The sequence below is a fragment of the Vitis riparia genome, chromosome 1 (genome assembly GCF_004353265.1).
Source record: "Vitis riparia cultivar Riparia Gloire de Montpellier isolate 1030 chromosome 1, EGFV_Vit.rip_1.0, whole genome shotgun sequence".
NCBI classification, from domain to species: Eukaryota; Viridiplantae; Streptophyta; class Magnoliopsida; order Vitales; family Vitaceae; genus Vitis; species Vitis riparia.
This window is the reverse complement of record NC_048431.1, coordinates 966745-985369: the sequence shown is the minus strand read 5'-3', so window position 1 is coordinate 985369 and position 18625 is coordinate 966745. Positions and strand designations below refer to the sequence as shown.

The following is an 18625-nucleotide window of genomic DNA, read 5'->3' as shown; positions in this document are numbered from 1 at the left end:
TTTATTTTATAAATAAAATCATTTTTCAAATTAAAATCGAGCTCGCCATCGAGTGGGAGACGCATTGAGCCGAAATGCGGGGTCCACAAGAAGGTGTGACCTATCTCAATGTAAATTGAAACCTGGTAAAGGAAAAAAAAAACGAAGAATTTAAAGTGTAAAATAAGTAAAATAAATTTTGCTTTTTTGAGAATTGTTTTTTGAAAATAGGTTTTTTTTTATAACAAATTTTATATGTTTTAAATTATTTTTTGTTATAATGCTTTGAACAAAATATGAAAAATCGATTAAAAAATTAGACTTTTTATATAAGTGCAAAATATAAAAATCTGACACAATTATTTTTGTTTTTAAGTTCTTTGATAAAATTTTAGTTCTCAAAATAAGTTTTTTTTAAGAAATATTTTTGAAACTTTGTTTTCCATTTTTACTTTTATTTTTATTTAAATAAATATTTTGAAAATGTTGGTGTTTAAATTATTAAAATTTTTATGTTATGTTTGGTTTTAGAATTTAGAAGAAAATATGAGAGAAAGAAAATAAAAAGTAAAACTAGAAAGAAAGAAAATAAAAAATAAATTTAAAGTTAATAAAATGGTTTTATATGTTTTTTAAAATCTATTTTAGTTATGTTTTAGATTAAATAATTTTAAATTTATAATTTTTAAAATAATTTTAATTATATTTAATTTTTTTTATATATTTTTATGATGAAACCAAATATATAAAAATAATTTTTTTTAGTAGTTTTTGGAACCAAATATAACCTTATGATATTTTTTATTTAATAAAATGTGATTATTTAGACTTCTATTTTTTAAAATTAAGTTAAATTGAATTAGGGTTTATTTAAATTTAAAAAAATACCATAAAAAAATTCTAACTATTTATTAATTTATGACTATGTAATTAAATTTATTATATTGATGTTGTTAAAAAAAATTAGAGTTTTTGTTTTATTTTTTTTAAATAAAGATATATGATTTAATATATTAAATTTACTCACAAATCATAAACTGCAGGAAGGGTGAGAAATTAAAGAATACAAAGAGTTCCAGTGAAGCCGAAGCGGTTTAGCAGCAGCCACTCCCCCGTCGCCGACGAAGCAGCCGTAACACCACCGCCAACAAACCTCCACTGTCACCGCCGCCTAAATTTTCGACCACCTCCTACACCTAGGTTTACTTTGAACCAAGGAAAGATGTAAGTGTTTTGTATCAAAGAATTTTCGATTATCTTCCGTTTGTTTGATAACAAACTGCAGGAAAACACAAGAAAATCGAACTTTCCGCTGTCAGAATTTTGATTTATTTCGCCAAATTCTTTGCTTAGTTCATTATGATCGAAATTTATGATTTTTTGTTTCTTTTTTGTGCATAAGGTCTCGGATATGTGTGAAGAATTTGCCAAAATACGTGGCTGAGGACCGCCTCAGAGAGCATTTTTCTCAAAAAGGAGAAATAACCGACGCCAAGCTTATGAGAACCAAGTAATCCTGATGTGTTAACTATGTTGTTTGGGTTCGTGTTCAAAAAATTGTTTATTCTCCGATTGACAATGGAAATTTTAATTTGGGGGTATTTTTCAGAGAGGGTAAAAGTAGGCAGTTCGCATTTATTGGGTTTCGGACTGAGCGGGAAGCTGAAGAAGCTCTGAAATTCTTCAACAACTCGTACCTTGATACTTGCAGAATTACCTGTGAGGTTTGCTGTTTGAAACTCTCCTGTCTTGTGGAAATGTAAATTTGAATTTTTCTTTTGCTATTATTAGGAATAAAAGAAAAACTTCTATGGTAGTTTTTTTGTCCGAAGACATTAGTAACTCGGGAAGCGGAAATGATTAAACCCTATAAGTTGGATCTTCAAGAGTTGAAACACGTAAACTTGTTTGAAGGCAATGATTTTACATTAAACTACTTAGAAAATTAGAGCCTTCTTGTTCAGTTCTGGATTAGGTGTAACCTATGACATATTGAATACTCCAGAGCTTAAAGATATGTAATGAAAGTGGAGTGATGAACTAACAATGCGCTAAGCTTGAAATGAAACTCATTCTGAATTTCAAAATGCTTATAGCATCTGATTGCTTGAAAGCACAAAGTGGCAGACTTGGGATGCAATACTTAAAGCTTGGAATGTGAAGAAGAGTTAATCTGCCCAAATGCATTTAGAAAGACATGCACACAAAGATGAACAAGACAATTATTTTAGCTTGGAATTTGAGAGGCAAACACTCTTTGATTACTTTAAGCACACGTTTAATATTTAGCTAAAGCCACAGGGTTATAGCTTGGTGATAGTGTTGTTTAGTAATGAATTGGAGGTACCGAGCTCTAGCCTTCCTAGTATTTAAGTAGTGTAGGGTGAAGGGGCAGGCCCATATCACCAAAGGGTTGCTTTACCTACAGTTTGAATAAATGCTCACTGTCGGTGGATTCCCCACCGAAAAAAATATGCATGCCCTAAAACACACATAGAGACAATAAGAACAAATAAAATATGGTTAGAAATATAAATGGAATTTGCTCATGTTCAGAATATTGTAAACTATTGAATACCTAACTGCACATAAATTTATAAGCAGACACATAACAGAAGACAATGATTTTAGCTTGAAATGTTAGGAACAGTGAGCCCTATTCTTTTACTTCCAGATTGCTCGTAAGGTAGGGGATCCAGACGTCCCTCGTCCATGGAGTCGATATTCTTTGAAGAAAGAAGATAAATCAACTGAAGTGGAGAAGAAAGATATGGGTGCTAAAAATTCGAGCCATGTGGGTTCTAAAGGAGAGAAATCGAAAAAGGGCAGTGAGAATGATGATCCTCAGCTTCAGGAGTTTCTTCAGGTTATGCAACCAAGGGTTAAGTCGAAAATGTGGGCAAATGATACATTGGGAGTTCCCCCTCTTGATCATAATGGGAAAAACAGTGACAAGCAGACTCAATCTATGAGGGAAGGCAGAGATGAGGCAGTTCAAATGCAAGCTGATTTAGATGAATCTGATGAAAGAGAAGATGAGTTATCAGACAGTCAGATGGATACGAAACCTAACAATCTAGCTCATGATGAAGTCATTTCAGACATGGATTACTTCAAGAGTAGAGTGAAGAAGAAGTGGTCAGATTCAGAAAGTGATGATGTTTCAGAAAGTGGTGATGATTCAGAAAGTGATGACGATTCAGAAAGTGGTGATGATAATGATGACAACATTGATTCTTTTAATAAGAAAAGCGTTGAGAGTCAAGATGTTCAACAAGTATGTCAGCATGGACAGCACAACACCATTAAAAACGATGTTGCCCAAGAGAAGGTTGATGATGATGACCATTCTGAAGAATCTGATGGTGAAAGGATGGACTCAGGGAACCCATTGTTAAGTTCAAACGATGGGAAAGATGTTCTTGAGACTGGTCGGCTTTTTGTCCGTAATCTGCCATATACTGCAACGTACTGATCCTTGCTCCCTTTTTGCTTTTTTCTTTTTTCCTTTTTCTTTTTGGGTGTATACTGCAATATATTTTTGGTAAAGTGTAAGATAAATTCATTTGTGTTGCCATTTTTTTATTCTAATTGGATTTATGTTTTTCTTATAACTACTGAGTTCTGATTCCTTAAATGTTCTTGATGTTATTCAGTGAGGATGAACTTGAGGAGCTTTTTAGCAAATTTGGCAATGTATCACAGGTTCATCTTGTTGTGAATAAAGATACAAAACGATCAAAGGGAATTGCCTATGTTCTTTTCACACTTCCTGAATCTGCAGTGAGGTAATTGTTTGTGTTATAGATTAACTGTTCATATTTTCATCATACTGAATTACTTCTTCATAATATTTAATAAGTAGTTTGAGGGTGTTTTGGGACGCCCACCTTGACACTCTTTCCAGTTTGAGCTTGGTAACGTGCTTTTGCTGCACATAATGTGGATACCCTGATGATCACACTTAAAAATGTGGCATTTGCTTGAGGTGGACCATGATCTGAGACTTGCTTATCTACCTGGATCAAAGATAGGATTCTCATGAAAATGGTGCATTAGTTTGTAGATTTTTTTTTTGTTTTTTTACAAAAAAACTTAAATTATGAGCTACATTTCATCCTTCCTTTCTTTGATCTTAGTGTTATAGACTATTTAATATTTTTCATTTTGTTTATGTGTGTGTGTCAGATCCTGGGATGCTATACGAGCTCCTTCCCTTGCTTTTAGTTTATCATTTTCAGTCTCTAGGTTTATCCCTCTTAATATTGACAATAGTATTCAACTGTGTCTTGGATCTTGTCATTTGCTAACAGTATTATTTTATAAAGGCCATTAATAATTTCTTGTCTTATTCAGGGCATTGGAAGAATTAGACAATTCAATTTTCCAAGGCAGATTATTGCATGTCATGCCAGCGAGAGAAAAAAAACCTTCTGAGAAACAGGAGTAAGTAGCATGAAGACATTATCAGAGCCTTTCAAGTTCACCTTGTTCTTGATCTCTCGTCATCTATTTGCATAACATAATGATGGAACTGTTTTGACGTCACTACCTATCTAGGGCCAATGCTTCTGCAAGCCAATCTTCAAAAACTTTAAAGCAAAAGAGGGAGGAGGAAAAGAAGGCATCGGAAGCTAGTGGTGATACACGGGCATGGAACAGTTTGTTTATGCGCACTGATACAGTATGTTTCAAGTCTTACACCACAGTACACATTACTCATAGTCCACAAAACTTCATTTCATTCAATGTTTTTTTGGTTTGTCGCAATTTGCAAGAATAAAATAATAAATTTATACAATGGGGGATGGAAACTTCCAATCACAAATATAAGATGTGTCCTGAATGTCATCTCTGAGTCCAATGCAGAAGGAAATGGACATTTAAGGTAAGGAAAGAATCAATGGTTGTTTCCGTATGACATTTTGCTGGGACGTGCAAAAAATCATGAGTATTCATGTCTGCCTTCCTTTAATAAGTTGTTTCTGCATTCACTTGATGGTCTATTCTAAAATTCTTTGCCCTGATTTCCATTTCTCTGTATATTAATAGGTTGTTGAAAATATCGCTAGGAAATATGGTATAAGTAAAAGTGATTTACTTGACTCTCAAGCCGATGATCTCGCCGTACGTATTGCATTGGGAGAAACTCAAGTGATAACGGAGACAAAGAAGGCTCTTATAAATGCTGGAGTAAATATAGCCTCTTTAGAGGAATTTGTTGCTGGGAAAACTGAGGGTGCAAAGAGAAGCAACCACATTCTACTAGTGAAGAACTTGCCTTATGGTTCATCTGAAGGTGAACTAGCTAAAATGTTTGGGAAATATGGGAGTTTGGACAAAATTATTCTTCCTCCGACAAAAACATTAGCCTTGGTATATGTTTATTCTTTATAATCTTGAGTTATATTGCATTTTTTACATGAAATATTCATATGCATAAGGTTTTATATGCCATTAGGTTTTTAATGAGTTCCAATTCTTGAATCTTTTTTCTTGAACAAACTGGATATATCTTCTGCCCCTTTTACATCCTGTTTTGACACAGTTGGACTAAATCTGCTCAATATTCATGTAAAATTATCGAATGAAACAATGATTCTCCTGTTGGTGGTTTCATATTTTACAGGTGCAAAATATAAACAATCAGTGTTACCCTTACCAATATGTTCAGGGGTCATGTGTATATTATATTAACAATTAGTTGGTTACCTTCTAGAAGATCATTAACACACATTCGGTGCCCTAAATCAGCCTCTATATCTGGAAAATTGATTTTCTAGGATGAATTTTTATTTTGATCCACAGAATTTGTTTTACTAGTCTGCTACTATATATTACTGCTTTATTCGATGGACGTGTACTTGGCCCATGGAAGCTAAAATTTTCCTTAAGTTCTGCATTACTCTATGGTTATAGAATATATGATTTCTATTTTGTGAGGTTGCTAATCTGGAAAAGCAGTGTAGCTGCATTCAAAGGCCTTGGGTTAATTTATGACCCATCAGCTAAATGACAAGCCTCAACATAATCTTATAGATTAGATGCAGTTGATAGCTAGATGAAATTATATTCAATCATATTTTGACCAGGTTTTTGTAATTGTGGGGGAACCCTCATCCTTCTCATGTACTTTTTATCTATAATTAACACCTCTTTTGTTTCTGATAAAAAAAAAAAAAAAAAAAAAGCTAGATGAAATTGATGGTGATTTAATAATCAATTTTCTTTTTGATCTTTACTTTCCTTACTCAAGTTTTAATACTGCAAAGTAAAAGAATATCCTGATAATCAGTTGAGTGTGTTGAAATTACAATACTTGATTATCTATCAAAAAAAAAAAAGAAATTACAATACTTGATTGTTTACTAGTACATTTACATGTACTTTGTCATTGATATTTTTTTTTTTCAGGCGGTTTTCCTTGAACCAGCGGAAGCTCGTGCTGCTTTCAGAGGTTTAGCATACAAGCGTTACAAGTGAGTTCATTCCTGTATCTCCTGTTGTTCTTCATAACTTGTCACAAGCATTTTGGAAAACCTAGTTCCGAGGTAACTATTGAAATGGTACCAGTGTTACTGTTCAATACCTCCATTAAAGCTGGCAACAAGCCCAGTCAATCTTGAGAAATTCCAAAATAATAATTTTATTGATAAATAATTATAACCTTCCCCAATCTTAACCATGGGCAAGCATTTTTAAGCTTTCTAGTTCTTCAATTGATAGGAAAGGAATTGTTAGGTCTAGCTAAATAACATAAGAACAAAAATTGAACATGGATTACTAATGTTGCAAAAATTCTTCATTTCTGGACTGTGCATCACCTAGTCATTTTTCTGAGAATCAATGCCAGGCAAAACTAGAAATGACTATTTTAACAGGGACTCCCCACACCAAGCATTATAACAAAACTTTGTTGGATGAGCTTCATGTTCATTATGTTACTTTCTTATCTAAACCACTTCATAGACATCATTTTAGGAGCAATATTTTGTCATCTTATATTGTCTCTGGTTGCTATCAAAATCCTATTTTTATCTTTCCTTTTTTTTGCAAAGAATCAACTTTTATCTTTTATTTTATAGCCTGTACTCCTTTTTTTTACCTTTTGTCTCCTTACATCACTTTCTAACTTATATGTTTTCATGCATCTTTGTTTGAATGATTGTTCTCTCATTCCTTGACGGTGATGCATTCATCAGCAGAATTTACTACCAATTGCTGCATCAGAGGTCTATGCTAGTAGGCAAGTTTGATACGACATTAATGTTAAACTTTGTTTTTTCACTTTAAATAGGGATGCACCATTATATTTGGAATGGGCTCCTGGAAATATTCTCAGTCAAAATGCACCTTATGAGAATGATGCAAGTAGAAGTGTCATTGTTGGTGAACGTGATGCCAAGAGGATGTTACTAGAACAACAGGTGGAAGGAATATCAGATGTGAATATTGATCCTGATAGAGTTGAGGTCTGTCATTTTCTTTTCGTCACACATTTCTATTTCTTTTTATGCTACTTGTCAGTTATTTTCATATATTTACTTGATCTGTATTTTTATTTCCTTTTTTTTCTTTGTCCATTTCATAGACTCCGCCATGTAGTATTACTTGCTAGCTAATTGTTCCAAAATGCTGGAAATTTTCTTTTCTAGAGTAGCAAGCTTTTCATCCAAGACTTTGTTTCCCTTTCTCTATTGCCTCCATTTTCCTGGTTGACACAAACAGGACTTATCTTTGATCGCAGATCTTATTAGTTATGTAACTTGGGTGGGTTAGAAGGCTAACCCATGCTAAACCCATCTATCAATGTGTCAAGCTCATGCTAAACCCAACTTGAGGTCAGGCTAAGAATGCCCAACCCATACCCTGGGGTTCCCATGGGTTATCAATTTTCTTCATGGTGAACACTTAAGGTCATCAAATTTTTTCTTTCTCCCTGCTACAAAAAGCCTGTATCATAAATTAAATGGTTCCATTTTAAAATTTACAGATTGACAGTTGATACATTAGTGGGAGTGGATTGAAACGTGTGCTATGTTTTTTAGTATCATAGAAGCCTAAAACTTGTCTTTTTATGGACAAACTACTACTAAGAGAAAAAGGCTATTATGGGCGATTCCTAGTATATGGCCCAAAGGAAGCCTCAATTCTTGATTAGGAGTTGACTAAGAACTTCTACAATGCTGACTAGACACTTAACTTTACTTGAAATGATAAAGCATCTGTGATTTTATGGGGTTTGTTGTTCATTCTCAGATCATCATGAATTTTGCATAATTTCCTATTACATTTTTTTTGCATCATTAGAAGAGGGTTTTCATTTTTTATGGTGATCATTTCTTACATACTTGATGTATCTAAATATTATGATTGTTCTTCAGTATTGAATAACTGTTTTGATAAGTCATTCTTTAATTCATTGTCTTTCATGTAACAGTCGCGGTCCCTGTTTGTCAAGAACCTAAATTTTAAGACGTCTGGTGAGAGTTTGAGAAAGCATTTTAGTGAACACATGAAGGAGGGAAAAATCCGAAGTGTCAGGGTAATTCTTTTGCACTTTAGGACCTTTCCCATGTATTATTTGACCACATTACGCTCTTATGTTATGATTCTGACTTGTCCATGTGCAGGTGAAGGAGCACTTGAAAAAATGGGAAGAATGTGTCAATGGGTTTTGGTTTATAGAGTTTGATTCAGTTGAGACAGCAGTCAATGTTTGCAGCAATTTACAGGTATTATTTCATGCATCATACCAATCCATATCACTTGCTTGAAACAATGCATTTCTAATGTTCTCTCTCTCTATTTCAGGGTACTGTTCTGGATGGTCATGCTCTCATCCTGCAACTATGTCGTGCCAAGAAGGATGAACAAGTGCTGAAAAAGGTTGATAAGGATAAGAGTTCAACAAAATTAATTGTGAGAAATGTTGCTTTGAGGCAACAGAGAAAGATCTGAGACAGTTGTTTAGTCCATTTGGCCAGGTAACTATTGGTCATTGCCATCACATTGTAAAGGTGTACTTATATCTTGAGAATGACTTAGAAAGATTGAAGGGGCAAAGATGAGAGTTGTTTAGTCCATTTCTTAGACTATTAAAAACCATTTTCCCTGATTCAATCTTCATTTGCCTCTTGCAACGATTCTCTATTGTGGTGATTCATCTTTATCACAAATTTATACAATTGATCTTTCTTGCTTTAGGGTCCAGACTCTGCTTCTCTGATTAACTCTCAAATTCTTGTTATTTGCAGATCAAGAGCTTAAGACTTCCAATGAAGTTTGGAAGCCATAGAGGCTTTGCATTTGTTGAATTTGTCACAAAGCAAGAGGCACAGAATGCTCTGCAAGCTCTTTCAAGCACTCATCTGTACGGTCGGCATCTGGTAAGTTCTCTACTTGTTTTTCTGTGGCTTGCATGCCATGAGAATACAACTATAACTTCAATTACTGTCAGGTCATGGAGAGAGCCAAGGAAGGTGAGAGCTTGGAAGAATTACGGGCTAGAACAGCTGCTCAGTTTACAGATCAGAATCCGACCAAGTTATCCAGGAAAAGGAAGCACATGGCCGCATTGGATGAAGGCACTGTTAAGTTTGAGAGGATTGCAGATTAGTGCTTCAAACAAAGTTTCATGTATTGTGAATGAGAACTGTGTTTTTTCAACCACATGTTTTATGAAATGAATATGTATCTCTTCATTAAATCATACAGGCTCCATTTTTCCTTGTTGGGAGCTTCTTGCAGTATCCTTTCAGTATCAACACCAAGTTTGTTTATTTCATTTATTATAACTATGCTGGGCGATGGTTTGCCTTTGATAGCTGAAAAGCTTAAATTGTTAGATAATGATGATTAACAATTTATATTAAACTGGTTTTGGGTTGAAAATTAACATGCCCACTGTTGTTGGGGCTCTCAAGATTTAACGGGAAATGAAGTTTTGATATTATGTTAAACTATCAACTTAAGCTGTCAAGTAAAATTTGATTTTGGCTACAACCCTAACATCCTACATAAAAAGGGTATAACTTTAGCTGAATGAATAGGGAGATGAGTTTCTGTTGATGGGATGATATGGATGCAGAATCCACCTAGACCAAATAGCAAACATGGAGCCAGTGATGCGATGAGGACCCTGCAGTGCCCCAAAATCTCCATCTAATCCAACTGCAACTTTAGGCTTGATAGCTGAAGCCACTCGGTTGGAACAGCAGCCAAAAATAAACCCAAAAAACTTAACATTATAGTTCAGCCAAAGGACTCCAAACTAGAAGATTTGGACGCGCATGCATGCATGCAGCTTCTCATTTTATATATATATTTTTTATTCTTTCACTTTGTCTGTTCATATGGATTGTCATATAAAACCCTATTATTCGCTACACTAGATTTGCATCTCAACAATTTATCTACAGGAGGGAGAAGGATTCTGTAAAGTAATTCTGTGTACATGGATGACACAAAGTCCTAAGGTGGTATGGGAGAAGGAAGAACTTGGCCATTTCCAGCTGCATACAGGAGTTGTTGTTGGTTTTGAAACCAGATAAATAAAAGAAAAACGGAAGCCAGAAAAATTTTCTCAAAATTTTTTCTCAATGATCAATACTTGTATTAATTTAATGAAATAACAAATATAGGTAATTTAGAATTGTACCTTGCGATTAGGCTGATAAATTTGAACTCCACCAAAAGGATCTTAGAATTCCAAATCCTCTAAAGCACCATGGATCTTTCTCTAACGTTTCTCCAAATAATGATGAACTCAAAACGAGTGGGCGTCTTTTTTTTTTTTTTTTTTATCACTTGGGTTTTTATATCACACAACTTAATATCTAGAAAACTTGTATTCTCATCCCATCATCCGAAAAACATTGAGAAAAAAAAAAACTTTTTAATACCACGAAAAAAAAAATAACTGACATATTTTGAATTTTGAAAAACATGGGAGAGAATATCTCTCCCCATGATCCCCACTTAAAAAGTGTTTCTTTGAATTTTGAAAAACATGGGAGAGAATATCTCTCCCCATGATCCCCACTTAAAAAGGGTTTCTTAGGGAATACAAGTAAGTGTGGTCTTCACCACATTGTATCAAAAAATATTTTAAATAATCAAATTATAAAATAAATAAATCAAATCAAGATTGTGTGAAATTAATTTAGAATTCAAAATTCCAAACTAATAAAATCAACCCAACATAAAAAATGTTCATATAATTTTAATGGAGCCGTTGAGAGGAACTATGGACATTATAATTTTAAGCTCCAATAATTTTGACAATTAATTAACAACTTAATTAAAAAATCAAAATTATTAATTCCAAAATTACTCCACTAAAAATTTGGAATTGCACTCTTAAAATTATAAAATTAAATATATTCAAAGGATTTGAATTGCCCATTGATATAGTCACTACATATGAGTCAATCCTCCATAAACGGTTCATAATTAAAGCTAGGTTTTTCCGTTAACCTCTTTAATTATATCTTTCTCCTTAAGTGCCATTGGTTCTCTAATGAATAATATATTTATGGTCTAATCATAAATTGAGCGCTCTTATCATTCAAGGCCCGAACCAATACTTATGGGAACCGTCCATCTGACTTCTTAACGAAGGAATGGATTTCATCTTGTATATTAATATTCCCGGCTATTTATTTTATTATACTTCCAATACACCAAGAATTTGACACTATGTATTTGTGTCATTACCCGGTATGTCAAAAAATACAATACAATAAATAGGAGTCTATTAATCACTCAGAATTAAGATCAATACATATATGACCATCATTGATTAATATTGAATGCTCTATATTATAACGGAATTTATCAGAGATTCATAATTAATCGTGTTCCAGTTCTATATAATCAAATTATATAAAGCGCTTTCATTCCAATAATCTCATTATTAACAATCCGGATAAGATCATTTCATTCAGAATGTAATGAACCGCGCTAGTAATTTTAAATTAAAGATCCCAACTTTAATTTTTAATTACGAACATTTTAGATTATTTTACTTTAAATATTATCCTCCTGTATATAACACTTATATACAATATTTAAAGTTACAATTAAATAATCTAGGGTTTTCGATATTTATAAAGCATCTATAACATGCATGCAACAATAATATTGAAATAATTCCTTAAAAAAAAATATTAATAATCAGCAAAATAAATAAATAAATAAATCTCATTTGTTTATGGGCACATATTCCAACAGTTGTAAGATTGATCTGAAAATTTACAGGCAGCATACTTCATTCCTCTCGTGGAAGCTTTCGCGGTATCTCATTTGCTTCTACTTTCTTTTCTGCAAATGCTGAATGTATATACATGAAGTCAGTTAAGAAAACATTTGAATATTGAGCATGAGGGAAATTGATCTGCCCACAGAGAGAAAGGACCATCATACCTTCCTCATACTGATGAGCCTGGTCGCAGAGCCTGGGCCTCGGTTGGGACTTCGTTGTTGTTGTTGTGGTTGTCAAGAGGCATGTACTGTGACATCATGATCTCTGAGTCCATGTAAGACTGCAAGAAGATCTGTTAAGTTTATGTTGTTCCAAGGCTGGTATATGAATATGATGAATATATGATGAATGCAATTTCTTAGACATTACCCGGAGCCTGTATTTGTAGAATATATAACCAGCTATACCAGCACCCACCAGAGAAGCTAGGACCAAGAAGCCGAGGGACCATCCGAATTTAGAACCACTTCTTTCTGTACAATGGAAGGACAGGTACCAATCAAACGTCTTGTATATAACTCATTGATGAAAGGGTACATCTTATTTGTTTCAGGTTTTTCCATTCTTATTTTTTCAGCAGATTGTTCATTTAGAAGGAGGATAATCTTATGCAGAATCAAGGAAACCATTTTTGCCATATGCAGGTGGAGGTTGACTTGGTAACTTTCTTTTGTAGACACATCATATGATAAGAAAACATACATTTTCTCTAGTATCTTGAAGGGGAGAAAGGTACCTTCACAAGAGACGTAACCATCTCCTCTGTACTGAACACCATCCACAACTGGGCATTTGCAAACTCTTCCCCGATATGTGTCCTAACCAAATTTGAGATCCCAATATTAGCAACAAATAAACAATGGGATTTTCATAGTGTTCATTGCAAAATGTTACAGTCTCTACTATGTACCTTGCAGGCAGTTATGTTAGAACGTGAATCGTGCCAACAGCCACCATGCCTTTCAAGGCACTCATTGGTCTCAAGATCTGCAGAAACAACATAAACCCAAAAAAGAATCAGTGCATTCCCAAATTTTGAGTATTAGTCATCAGTACAGATTAGAGTATGACAGGGGTAGACTTACCTCCACTTGAACATACTTGAGGTTCAGTGGTCTCCTTAAATCCAGCGCAAATGGCCTTCAGCACAGCAGTTCTCTCCAGTTTTCCTTCAAGGTACACAAATCAAGAGCTTCAAGATTCTGATGTGGTAAAAAATTGTACTACACTACTACGGTGTTGGCAAGATGGTAACATTGTATAACAAACCTCGGTATTGGATGTTATTAACAACCAGTGTTGGCAAGATGGTAACATCACCAGGAGATCCTCGGCCAACCTAAGTTTCAACAAAAATGAAAAGAAAAGAAATGAGGTAACATGATGCTGCAAATCAGAAACAGCACAAGGAGAATAGGGAACAAGTATTACCTGGAGTTCTTTCCCGGTTTTCAATACCTCATTATCCACATCAGCTTCAGGATTGCCCATGCATTTTTTGATCTTGTCAATAGGCAGATCTGGTGGATCAGATTACTAAAACTATTAGCAAAACAATACCAATGTGATGCCATATTATAGCAAACACGAGAGGTAGCACTTACCAAGTGATTTCATGACATCCTCAGCGCATTCTTTGCTATATCTCTTCTCCTTCATTGAACATCTGATATGAAAATCAGTGACATAGTCCCACCAAACCCAAGACCGGTTGCTCTCATTGGCAACCCTATGCACACAAAGCTGTCTCAAGTTCTCAAACACCACATCTTTTCCTTGGTACCCTTCTCCAAAATTTTGCTCTGGATCAGGTGCACAGTACCTTCCATGGTTGATGCATTGAGACTTGCATTGGTTGCTAAGGACAAAAGCTTGAGGACAGTACCAAGTTATATAATGTGGTGTGAATTGAGTGTAGCCCAGCTTCTCGAGAATCTGGGCGTGGCCCTTGAAGTTCTGCACAAAGTTCATCAGCTCATCACAACGAGTCCCACACTCATCATTGCTGTTAGTCCAGAGCTCATACTCGACCCTCTCATCTGGGTGGGGCATTGACTCTGTCAAGTCTAATTTTACCAAAACATCTTGACCTTTCTTCAAGGCCTGCTTCAAATTTTCACCAAAAGCTCGGTCTATTAAGACTAATCGGATCGTAAGCAGAACCGCATAGCCGTCTGAATCAGTGCTCTCCTGTGGAGAAGAATCCATGGTTATGAGAGGCTCATCTATGCTATCAGCCACTAGAACTGCTGCAGCTCCTGCCTGTTGAGCATTCCATGCCTTCAAGGCAAAGGAGCACTCTGAGAGTGCAAGAGAAAAAGGAAATTAACATAGAATTCAACCATGGAAGTCATCTACTGATAGTAGACTGGTCTTTTAATTGATTAGTCATCAAACAAGCTAATTTAAGTTTTGTAAGATGAAAATCGAAACTTTGGATTAATGTACTTTTTCCAGATGTCATCTTGTATTAATCTAGAATTGGGTAGAATCACTCCTTTTTCCAGCGTATGCATGTATTGATCTTTACAGTTCACAAACCAACACTTTCCCACCTCCAACCCCAGAAAACCGAAAAAAGCAAAAGAAAACTGAGAAAAATATTTCAAACACAAGAACTGAAGACAAAGGGGGCAAATTGCAGAGCTATCCATCAGAGAAGACTACCTTCTAGCTTAAAGAAGGTACACACACATAAAAGACAATAATAGGAACTAGAGCTTGAAAAACAATGAGAAGAGAGACACCCACTTGACCAACAACTTCTAAAGACTCGTGAAATTATTCAAATAAACTGATCATTCTTACAAAAAACGCACAAATCTGTATTCCACTTGACATCATTCAAACAAGAAATCCAAAAGAGTATTTGACAAAGAAAAGGGAGAGTTGTGAAGTTGAAGGGAAGGTCCAAATACATGTCTAATTCTTTTCAATAATCCAAATTTGTATCAATCAAATACTATTCTTCCGACCCCATAATAAATGATGGATTACAAATATCTCTGATCTATCTTATCTATAAAAGACAGCAAATCTGTTGCCAACTTACCATTGAGAAGTGAATCAACCAAAGCTAGTAAGCTATAAAGAGGGGTCAAAATGGATTGTCCCAACTAGCACTCCTGCATAATAACTCTACCAAAGGTGATCCCATTCAGGAATGGCTTCAAACACACCTATTACAATCTTTTCTACTGAATAATCAATTTGGTCCCGAGGTTAAGAATAACCGATTATACCAAAAGATGTGATCAATACAACCAGAACCACACCCATAACCCTAGTCAATTCGCCAGTCTGCTAACTTGATTTTGCTCACAGGAGATTCAAAGGGTTAAATAAGAGGAAAAACAGAGGAGATACAAGTGAGCATACAGCAAAATTCAAATTCAAAGCATCCAAAACCCAAATCCAGAAGCCAAACAAAATACCCATTAATGTAATAACTCCATACAAATTCAGCTAATATAAGGGCAAACGAAGAAGGAGAAGGAAAAGGCAAGATCCACCCATCACTGAGAAATGGATTCTCTTATAGTACTAAATCAAAATCTCAACAAACAAACAAGAATTAAAGAAGAGGGATGAATCTGGAATACCTCCACGGTCAAGAAGAAGAATAGTGGTGGGAGAGGAGCGAGACTTGAAGGGCTTGTCACCCTCAAAAGGCACACACCCAAAAGAGCCCTTTTGAGGATAAACAACAGACCCCACCATGGATCCTCCATATTCAGGAATACCAAAGTTCCCAATCGCCCCATCATGCTTTGAACGCATATCAAGGGGAGCCAGAACACTGATGCTGTTCTTCTCCACCACGAACCTCCCCCACGCACACCTCATCACCACCATACCCACCACCATACCCACCACCAGGAACAGACCCAGCTGATGTCTGAGACCCGCCATGGAAGAAACCATGCAGATTGAAGAGAGAGAGAAACAAGAGAAGAAACTACTCACTGCCCAATGCTCACAACCAACTACCCTACAGGTGGAGAGAAGAGAAAGCTCCAAAGACTTTGATTATTAATGGACTTAGTTATATGTATATAAAAATACAGTATATTATTTTTTTAAAAAAATTAAAGGCTCCAACGGTCATGTGACCGTTGGAGCCTTTAGCTCCATCCCATTATTCCCATATGACCGTTGGAGGCTCCAACGGTCACATGTCAATTTTTTTTTTTTTTTTTAAAAAAAAATCTTCCTATAAATACATCTTCTTCCATTTCATTTTTTCATCAAATTCTCTCTATTTCTCTCTCTATTTCTCTCACATTCTACAATATTTCAAATTCTTTTATTTTTCCATCAAATTATACAATATTGTTGGTGGTGCAAAACAAGCATTGGTGGCTCCAAGAGTTCAAATTTGCTAGGAATTTCTGCATCGGTTCTCTAATTGAGTAACATACTTCACCCCTACTACTTTATTTTTTTGTTACATTTTTTTTTTATATTTATTACTTTATTATTTTTGGCATAATATTTTATCAATAATTATAATATGACAAGTGCTTCTTCATCTAGTCCATGTGATGAAATATCATCAAACAAAAAATTTACTTCAAATATATGGAATTTTTTTGATAGAATAGAAATAATTTTAGAAAATAATAAAAAAGAAATAAAAGCAAAATATAAAATTTGTAATAAATTTCTTACTGGTGGCTCAAATGCAGGCACAAGTCATTTAAAAAGACATCATGAAAATTGTAAAACTAAAAATAATGTAGATATTAGAAATTATATGCAATTAGGTAAAAATGAAAGTGGAAATTTAAAAACATTTTCTTATGATGAATCTAACTGTCGTGAAGAAATGATTGATTATATAATAAGAGCAGAACAACCTTTCAACATGATGGAAACTCATGATTTTGTAGGAACAATTCAACGAGGTATTAATCCTCAATTTAAAGGTTGGTCTGGAAATACAGTTAAAAGAGATATTATGAAAAAATTTTATACACAAAAAGAAATTTTAAAAATTTTTTTTGCAAATTTTGAAGGAAATATTTGTTTAACATCTGATATTTGGACATCTTTAACTCACACTGGTTTTTTATGTATAACTGCTCACTACATTGATAATGAATGGAAATTAAATAAAAGAATAATTTCATTTAAATTAATAAATGCTCCACATAGTGGTAAAAATATAGCATCTTTAATAAATGATGAAATTATAGATTTAGGCATTCGTGATAAAATATTGACAATAACATTAGATAATGCTGCTAATAATGATGCAGCAATACATAGATTAAAACTATATTGGCAAGTAAAAGAAGATCATGCTAAAATATTTCATGTGCGTTGTTGTGCACATATTTTAAATTTAATTGTAAAGGATGGATTAAAAAATGTTGATAGTACATTGGAAAAAATTAGAGGCATTGCATATAGTATTAATAGTTCTCAAGCAAAACATGAATTATTTTTTCATTGTTGCAAAATGTTAAATATGAAAAGAAAAAATATAAATTTGGATATGGCCATTAGATGGAATTCCACATATAAACTTTTACAAAATATTACAAAATATAGAAAAGTAGTCGAATTATATGAAATACAATTAATTAATAATGATTGTGAAGCAGATATTTATGCATTAAATGATTATGATTGACATATTGCGGATCTTTTAAGAGATCTTTTTGAAGTTTTTGATATTTCAACAAACATTTTTTGTGGTGTATATTATCCAACTTCAAATCGAGTTATTACGCAAATAACTAATATTTTTCTTGTATTTCAAAAATATTTAAGTTTTGAAATATTTAATGATACAATATTTGCAATGATAGAAAAATTTAGAAAATATTGGGGAGAAATACCTTTAATTTTTTATATTGCTTTAATTGTGGACCCTAGATTGAAATTTGAAGCTTGTGATGAATGGTTAAAAGTTATTTATTTTAATGACCAAATAAAAATTGAAGAAATTAAAAATGAAATAAATTCATTATTATATAATTTATATAACTATTATAAAGAAAAATATGGTAATGATATTAATACTATTAAATTGCCACCTACATCTACAAACTCCTCATCTTTTTATAAAGGAGCTCTAGAAATGTTGAAAAGTCGAAAAAAGACAACAAATAGTTCTCCAAATAATACATCTGATTTAGATAAATATCTTAATACTGATACAATTTCATTTGAAGATCAAGAAGATTTTGATATTTTAATATGGTGGAAATCACATCAACACAAATATCCTGTGCTTTCTATAATTGCTCGTGATGTACTAACAATTCCTGTGAGTACAGTTGCATCAGAAGCTGCTTTAGTGCAGGTGGAAGAGTAGTTAGTAAAAAACGATGCAACTTAGCGCCAGATGTTATTGAAGCAGGGATATGTGTG

The 18625-nt window shown here is 33.8% G+C and overlaps 2 protein-coding genes across 2 annotated transcripts; one reads left to right on the top strand and one right to left on the bottom strand.

The window, feature by feature from the left end:
* The first annotated feature begins 1035 nt into the window (after positions 1–1035).
* LOC117915245 (multiple RNA-binding domain-containing protein 1-like) lies at positions 1036–9805 on the top strand. Its single transcript, XM_034830806.1, is given in 16 exon segments — positions 1036–1203; positions 1382–1489; positions 1589–1703; positions 2654–3447; positions 3636–3767; positions 4336–4425; positions 4540–4663; positions 5032–5355; positions 6394–6458; positions 7277–7451; positions 8420–8524; positions 8613–8714; positions 8794–8911; positions 8914–8966; positions 9237–9368; positions 9440–9805. Coding segments are annotated over 16 exon segments (2598 nt in total). The 5' UTR covers positions 1036–1201; the 3' UTR covers positions 9599–9805.
* Positions 9806–12136: 2331 nt separating this feature from the next.
* On the bottom strand, positions 12137–16271 carry LOC117915254 (vacuolar-sorting receptor 6-like). Its single transcript, XM_034830814.1, has 10 exons — positions 15847–16271; positions 13849–14544; positions 13676–13764; positions 13514–13583; positions 13330–13413; positions 13155–13231; positions 12981–13062; positions 12614–12717; positions 12406–12524; positions 12137–12312 (listed from the first exon to the last, which is right to left on the bottom strand). Exons 1-9 carry the CDS (start codon positions 16166–16168, stop codon positions 12411–12413), a joined length of 1638 nt encoding a protein of 545 aa, XP_034686705.1. The 5' UTR covers positions 16169–16271; the 3' UTR covers positions 12137–12312; positions 12406–12410.
* Between the last annotated feature and the right edge of the window lie 2354 nt (positions 16272–18625).